The 7,769-nt window shown below is 57.1% G+C and overlaps 1 protein-coding gene across 3 annotated transcripts; it reads left to right on the top strand.

Moving 5' to 3' along the window:
• The first annotated feature begins 2,339 nt into the window (after positions 1-2,339).
• On the top strand, positions 2,340-6,233 carry NUDT18 (nudix hydrolase 18). 3 transcript variants are annotated; one of them, XM_072796369.1, is made up of 3 exons: positions 2,340-2,868; positions 4,827-5,040; positions 5,286-6,233. In XM_072796369.1, exons 1-3 carry the CDS (start codon positions 2,863-2,865, stop codon positions 5,879-5,881), a joined length of 816 nt encoding a protein of 271 aa, XP_072652470.1. In that variant the 5' UTR covers positions 2,340-2,862; the 3' UTR covers positions 5,882-6,233. The 3 variants fall into 3 exon arrangements, with proteins under 3 accessions (XP_072652470.1, XP_072652468.1, XP_072652469.1); XM_072796367.1 differs by lacking the exon at positions 2,340-2,868 and adding an exon at positions 3,673-3,931; XM_072796368.1 differs by lacking the exon at positions 2,340-2,868 and adding an exon at positions 3,677-3,931 and having other exon boundaries at positions 4,848-5,040.
• Positions 6,234-7,769: the final 1,536 nt, after the last annotated feature.

Consider the following 7,769-nt stretch of genomic DNA (forward strand, 5'->3'; position numbering starts at 1 on the left):
CAACACACTTTATAGCTGATCATGTTCCATGTGGCACCGAGTGACCCATCCCTCCCTACACGTCACCTTACATAGCTGTGCCATAGTGTCACCCCAGAACCCCAAACACAGGGTCCTTCCTGTGGGAAGGCAGAGATGGCCTGGTCACCAGGCCTTTCTCTTCTCCACAGACCCCTCTGCCCACCTCCCATCTCATGGCAGCGCCCTCAAGGGCATATTAAGTTTGACTCTTGGGGGATCCCTGGATGGCTCAGCGGTTGAGCATCTGCCTTCGGCTCAGGGTGTGATCCTGGAGACCCGGGATCCAGTCCCACATCGGGCTCCCTGCATGGAGCCTGCTTCCCCCTCTGCCCGTGTCTCTGCCTGTGTCTGTGCCTCTCTCTCTCTGTCTCTCATGAGTAAATAGATGAGATCCTTAAAAAAAAAAAAAAAAAAGTCTGACTCTTGCAAACAGCAGGTGGACTAAATGTTCCAGGACTGGCCCTGGGCAGGAAGAGCCAGTCCGGGTGGGAGCTGACACTGAGATGACTGGGGGGCACCTGGTGGCATTCTTGTTCGTGGAGGCTCGCCTGTCTCATCTTGGGCCCAGCACTGCCCTTGGGGCTTCTGCTTCTCCCAGCACCCCACTGTCCGCCTTCTGCTCTGGCCCCTCTCACTGGCCCACGTGTCACCCAAGTATGACTCTTGGGGCTGGAAGTGACTCTGGCATGTGGGTAACCAGTGCTGACTTTTTCTTTTTCCTTATAAAGTACGTTTTTAGACTTTTGATTCTGAAATGATTTTAAATTTACCGTCAAGTCACAAGTACAGCACAGAAAGTTCCTGATTACCCTTGCTCCAGCTTCCTCTCATGTTAACATCTAACACAAACAGACACAGTGATCAAAACAAGAAATCCTTGTCTATACTATTAACCAAGCAACAGAGTTTACTGGGATTTCACCGGTTTGCCACGAATTCCTTTATCTGTTTCCAGATAGGATAGGATCCTTTATCTGTTTCCAGATAGGATCCACCTATGTCTGCATCTTACAGATGACCTAGAGGGTCCATGTGGCTCCCCCAAGGCCATCCAGCAAGCTGGGGGCAGGGCACAGGCTGAGCCAAACCTCCCCCACCCTGTACCTTGGGCTACTGCCCTCTTCACCCTCCTACTTTGCAAAGGGATGGCGTTTGTTGCTCTGTAAAGGCCTCTGGAAGCACAGACGCCCTTGCCCCACCCTGCCTGCCCATCCCTGGCCCTGTTTCCAAGGTTGTCTACATTGCCTTCCTGCACATGTGCTCACACGCATGTCCATCCACGTGCTCTGAAATGGCTGCTTCAGGCTTTGCTCCCATGGGTGCTGCGAGTGCTATACTATGGATCTCCCAAGTGTGGCCACTCTTGCCCACCATGCTGCGTAGCCACCCCCACCAGCTGGTGCTCTGCCCTCTCTGGGTATGCAAGAGGCAGAGCAAACTTGAACGGAGAACTTTCTTTGTCTCTGGTTCTGAGGGCTTCTCCCTTAGCCCCCCTACCTCCCTCCCTCCACCTTTCCTGTGGGCCTGAGGGCCTCTGCTGTCTCAGTCTGGTGTGTTTGGTCTTCCACCCAATGCCTTGAGAAGGTCTGCTTTCTCCTTTTTCCTCAGCACTCCCGGAAGGGCTGGGTACACTGCCTCGAGGGTCCTCTGCCTCGTGTGTTCCTCACCACAGGGGTCATTAGGTCCACTTAACAGGGGAGGAGTGCTTTTCCCAGTGATAATGGGAGCGTGGAGCCGTGGTTTGCTGCAGTCTGCTCTTCCAGGCAGTCTGGTGTTTATCTTAGGCTGCCTCTGAGGCTCTCAGAGCCCTGCCAGACATGACCTCATTCTCTCTCAAATCATCCCTGGGAGGCAGAAAGGAGTCTGGGACCAACGCTATCCCCACTTCACAGATGTGAAAAAGGACATGTAGATACATACACACAGCAAATATGTTGACAAGTTGCTTTGTGGTCCCTGAGGCCTGATTCTCAGCCCCGCGAGTCCCAGTGTTTGGGAGGAGAGAGGCCTTGGATAGGGCTGGTGGCAGCAGTGTTCACCAAGTGCCTCAAATGCTTGAGGGTCCAGCAGGGATGCCACCCCACCTAACCCAGGGCCCTGCCCCCAAGGAACTTGCAGTCAATTCCCTATGTGAGAGGCGCCTAAGGAGGTCGGGCTGGTGTGGCTGGAATTCCTGAGAGAGACTACAGCTCTGTGGTGGTCCTGTAGGCATATTTCATGACAGTGGGCCTTTGTGTGGCGGCAACAAGTGCTGTGGCCAGGAGGGCTCACCCTGAGGGCTGGGCTGCCTGGTCATGATGACCTGTACAACAGTCTACAGAGCTCCTCCCAGGACGGTTCACCTCCCTGACAACCCTGTGGAAGAAGGGCTATTATGAGCCTACTCTACAGATGAGGAAACTAAGACCCACGACTCATCCAGGGGCACAGGGCCAGCCAGTGAGCTGCGGCTGGACATCTGGTTCCAAGTCCAGTACTTTATCAGCACGTTCCCAAAAGGAAGCTGGCAGGAGGGAAAGGGGAGACCTAACTGGGGATGAGGAGCTCTGATTCGGCTGCCTTTATAGTTTCACTCCAGCTGGCCCTGCCTTCCTGTCCTAAGAGTAGGTTAAAGGAAGCTCTGAGGAGGAAAGGTCAGTCTGGGAGAGAAGTAGGAACTCGCCAAAACAACCCACACCCTGCTCTCAGAGCGCCAGGCCACCAGGCCTTGTGAGCTCTGTGTGCGGGGAACAAAGCCGAAGGAGCAAGACCTGGTCCCTGCCCTCCCAGGGCTCTCAGTCTGCAGTGGAGAGGGCCCTAAAACTGCGTGGGACATGCAGCGGGCAAGGGGCCAGGACACCGATGAAGGTTGGGCTGGCTGATTACAGGCCCTCTTTCTGCCCCAAACCCCCTCCTCCCACCGCCAACCACACCTTGACCACCCCAGCCCTGCTCCCTCCCTCCTCTGAGCACCTGTCACACCTCTTGCCCAACCCAATCATTTAGCACTTGGCTTATAACCCTTGAGGGACTTTTCATTATATGTCTATGTCCACCTCCCCAGGGTCAGAATCCCCTCCAAGGCAGGAGCTAATGCTCCCCCTGCCGTGGAGACATGCGGTACATTTTTAGTGAAGAAATAAGGTTATCTGGGAAGTGATCAATTTGGGCAACGCCACGGTAGGCAGGCGTAAGAACGGTGGGTCCAAGCCGCGGCCCCCTCCCCCACCCTCCGGCCTCCGTGACGTCATCTGGCTTGTTGTGACGTCACCGTCGCCGGCTCCTGTGGCGCTCCGCAGCCCGCAGGCTGGATGACGTCATCGTCGGAACCCGCGCCGACAAGCGCTTGCTGGAGGAGTTAGAGAGGCTGGCGACTGGAGATGCGCGGAGGGGGGCGAGGGGTAACTGATGGAGACGCAGAAGCCCGGCGGCGGCGCCCAGCGCCCAGGCGCGGCTCCCGCCCGGGTCCCAGCCCCGCTCCAGGCCCGGGTCCTACCCGGCTCCTAGCGGGCTCCCGGGCCGACCCCGCCCCGCCCCGCCCCGCCCCGCCCCGCCCCGCCCCGCGATGACCGACGCGAGCCAGCCAATCCGCGCAGGCCGCGGTGACGCCTAGCCAATCAGCGGGCAGGTCTCCTCGGGCGCTTCCGCGTTCGCGAGCGCCGGGCCCGGGTCGGCAGGGGGAGGGGGCGAGGGCGCCCGACCGCAGCCTCGCCGGCGTCCCGGCCTGCTCACTGCGGCCGCTCTCCGTCCGCCGGCCCCGGGGGACCCGATGGCCTCGGAGGGCCTGGCGAGGGTGCTGGCGGCGCTGCTGGGGGGCCAGGGGGTGAGCGTGCACGGCTATGATTCGGAGCCGGCCGGGGAGCCCCCGGCGCCGGTGCGGCTGCGGAAGAACGTCTGCTACGTGGTGCTGGCCGTGTTCCTCAACGAGCAGGTGAGCGCAGCCAGCCCCGGTGGGGACGGAGGACCTCCCGGCAGGAGCCACCGCTTCCTAGTGCGTGGTGCTCCCCAGTTTTGCAAAGCACTCTCACTCACACTTGCATCCGAGCCTTGAGCCTTGTGCGGCCCAGCCCTGAGCTGATCCGTCTATACAGAAGAGGAATCTGAGGCCCGGAGCCTGTTTCTTCCCTCCCAGTAGGCCTCAGTGTCTCGAGAGGAGGCCTGCCTTGTTCCTCTTCTTTCCCCAGAATCGAGCACAGTGCCTGCCCCTAGTGTGCTCAAAGATGTGCCCAGTGCCTCAGAGACCTCCTCTGGGTCCCACGAACAGTAATGGCATGACCTGCACTTGTACTCGGGCCTCCTGTCCCACTGTGCACTGCTCTTTTCTGCTGATCCTTGTACAAGTTGCTGCCACGACAGCTAGAAGGGGCCAGGGCCATAGGTAGGAGTTGTATGGGCTTGGGGGGTGGGTATTTCAAAGCCTAGGCCCCAGTGGGAGGCCCTGCCACAAGCAGTTCGTAAATCACCAGGGGAGATGAGAGAACTACAGAGACCCATGGCATATAGACAGGAATCAGTGCAGGACACATGGCAAAGCTCCCTGTGGGGCCTAATCCCCAGCCCCTGAAACAGCTCCCAAGAATCTTCACCCCTTTCCGAAACAGAAGTCTGAATGCAAAGAAGGGTAAATTACAGACAGCTGCAGGCCCCCAGGCACACAAGGGCCAGTCCCCTGGAGAGCTCAACGGTTTGAGGTGTGCACCAGTAAGGGGGTGTTGGGTGGCTGTGTTTGAGATAGGATCTCACCCCCGGGGCAAGGGCAGGTTTGCAGCGGAGCTGTGGTGGGGGTGAAGCTGTGGTGGGGGTGAGGATCCTCTCTCTCCCCTCAGGATGAGGTTCTACTGATCCAGGAGGCCAAGAAAGAGTGCCGTGGATCATGGTACCTACCCGCGGGGAGAATGGAGCCTGGGGAGACCATCGTGGAGGCCCTGCAGCGGGAGGTGAAGGAGGAGGCCGGGCTGTACTGTGAGCCCCTGACATTGCTTTCTGTGGAGGAGCGGGGCCCATCCTGGATCCGCTTTGTGTTCCTCGCTCAAGCCACAGGTATGGCCCACCTGGTGGCAGTGTTTGTCAGGGGGCAGTTGACACCTTTCCCCTCAGCTTGTCCTCTGGTGCGATGAGCCCCTATTCTGTCCAGGACAAGCCTGGCATCTCCAGATCCCAGCCCCCACCAATCCCATTACCCTGGGTCAGGGTTAGGATCCTTGGGTGACCATTTACTCTGCCGGACCCAGCACTTCTCTCAACAGAGACCCTTTCTCCCACCCCATCCTCGACATCTCCTCCAGGTGGAATTCTCAAGACTTCCAAGGAGGCAGATGCAGAGTCCCTGCAGGCTGGCTGGTACCCACGAAGCTCCCTGCCCACCCCGCTGCGAGCCCAGGACATTCTGCACCTGGTAGAGCTAGCTGCCCGGTACCGCCAGCAAGCCAGGCACCCTCTTCTTCTGCCCCAGGAGCTTCCCTGCAGTCTGGTCTGCCAGCGACTCGTGGCCACTTTTACCAGTGTCCAGACAGTGTGGGTGCTGGTGAGCACAGAGGGGATGCCTCACTTGCCCATCACTGCCTGCGGCTTCAGTCCCATGGAGCAAAGGGGTGGCATCAAGATGGCCATCCTGCGGCTGCTACAGGAATGTCTGACCCTGCACCATTTGGCAGTGGAGACCAAGGGGTTGCTTGGACTGCAGCACCTGGGCAAGGACCACGCAGATGGCATCTGCTTGAATGTGCTGGTGACTGTGGCTTTTCGGAACCCAGGCATGCAGAGTGAGCCCCCAAAAGTTCGGGGTGAGAACTTTTTTTGGTGGAAGGTGATGGAGGAAGACCTACAAAGCCAGCTCTTACAGAGGCTTCAGGAATCATCGGTCGTCCCAGTCAACAGATAGGAAGGTGCCATCGTGGTGCAAGGAGCCGGGCACCTGTGCCCCACCCCCTACCGTGGCTCTGCCTTCCTAAGGGAGGCAGGAGGTTGGCAGTCAGAAGTCTTGTTGCATTGGGAGCAGGTGATTCTCTTAGTTCTCAGGGTAATTTCCTTTTCTGTGGAACAGGTCCCTACGCTGCACCAAAAGGACAGTGACTTTAACCAAACAAGGAGTTCAGAGCTCAAGGATCTAATTACTCTGTGGGCATGATGAGGGCACTACTCCCTAAGGGGAGGAGAGAACTTTCTGAACCTGAGATGGCATCTACTTATCATTTTCCATGCTCCCCTCAGTAAAGGCCTACATCCGGGTTCCAGGTTCTTAGGCACTTAGAACACAGACTGGGTGCGGGGTGGGGGTGGGAATGGGGGGGGTCATTCCAAGGGAGTGGGCCCCTTGCTGAGTAAATAGGTGGTACTTGCTTTGCCTTCCTTCCTAAATGTGTCTGTGGGGAGGAAGTGAGCAGGAAGCAGGGGACTGCATCAAGAAGGAAGCTCCTCCCTTGACCCACCACACCCTCCCAGCTCTTCCCAGACAGCAAGTGACCTGGGTGGGCAGGCTTCCTGCCATCCACCATAGCCTCTGTGGCCCACTGGGGCTCTCCTTCTCTTGCCTGCCTGTGTCCTCATCCCCTCCAGGGTTTGGCAGTGAGAACACTGGGAGCTTCAGGTGGGTGAGGAGCCATAAAGTAAAAGCCAGTCCCACCTCTTTTCCCCTGCTCCCTCCCTGCATCACTCTGCGGGCCACAAGCTTCTTGCCCCTGCCTTTCTACAACTCCAGCCGGAGCCAGACCGAAACCCTTTATTCATTTCTCCTGAGCCCAGCAGAATCATGATAAAAAGTATTATTATTAAAAAAAAAAAACTTTACTAAAACTTCAGGGAAAAATCATAGGAAGTAAACAAAGAAGATTTATCGTGTGCTACTCACTGCATGTAATACAGATTTCTGGTTCTGAGCAAGAGAACACTTGATTAGACCTTCCTTCTGAGGTGGCTGCACTCCAACACTGATGGACCAGGAAAAGGGCCCCCCATCCCATCCTCTCTTGGCTGCCATCTGTCTTTCTGGCCTTAGGCTGTGGTAGGAATCCTCTTGTCCCCTCTGAGGACAAACATCTCCCACATGATGGAATCAAAACCTTTCACGTTGGGTCACTTCTCTCAGTGTCTGAGGGACCCACCAGTCCATGTCAAAGGGCAGTCTTTGCTCCCACTTTATTTAGCCTGGAGTGTTTTTCAACCCTGCCCAATAGAATCACCTGGAGAGCTTGAAAAACAGCTTGGGACCCCTCCCCCAGAGACACTGATTCCACAGGGATTGCAAAAAGCAAATCAGGTGATTCTGACATACTGAGGTAAGAGCCACTCATCAGCCCTAAGTTTTCAACTTGCTCCGTCCTGGAGTTCTCTCAGCTACCTTCCCGAGAGCGTCCCCACACACATGCACCTAAGGACGAACTTTTTAAAAATAGGAGGCCCACTAACAGCATTCGTACAGCCCACGACATAAACACCCCGAAATGAGACTCGCATACAGATGCTCCAGATGGCCCATTCTTTCCCAGTGTCTCCGAGGCTAGCTGGCTCTCAGCTGTAAGTAAGCTGGGCAGAAATAGTGTTGCTTGGCCAAGAAAGAGCCTGGTTCCTGGCAGGCACTGAGGAACATCAGATTTGCGCTGCCAGAGCCTGTCTCTATTTACCACCACCACTGCCACCCCCCGGCACACCACCCCCCTCCGCTCCAGTGTTGGAAAAGGAATCTTTCTTGGGGAAGAAGAAGGGCCTGAATGAGCAGTGGAGTCCTGTGCAGGAGGACATGAAGGGACGAAGGGTGCAGAACAGGGCCGCTG

This window comes from Canis lupus, chromosome 24 (genome assembly GCF_048164855.1).
Source record: "Canis lupus baileyi chromosome 24, mCanLup2.hap1, whole genome shotgun sequence".
Classification (NCBI taxonomy): Eukaryota; Metazoa; Chordata; class Mammalia; order Carnivora; family Canidae; genus Canis; species Canis lupus.

Excerpts from the sequence above, each read along its gene's own strand:
- NUDT18 (XM_072796367.1), top strand. The coding sequence starts at position 3,770 with ATGGCCTCGGAGGGCCTGGCGAGGGTGCTGGCGGCGCTGCTGGGGGGC. Across the intron at positions 3,932-4,826 it reads CCGTGTTCCTCAACGAGCAG|GATGAGGTTCTACTGATCCA; the intron begins GTGAGCGCAGCC and ends CTCTCCCCTCAG. Across the intron at positions 5,041-5,285 it reads GTTCCTCGCTCAAGCCACAG|GTGGAATTCTCAAGACTTCC; the intron begins GTATGGCCCACC and ends CATCTCCTCCAG.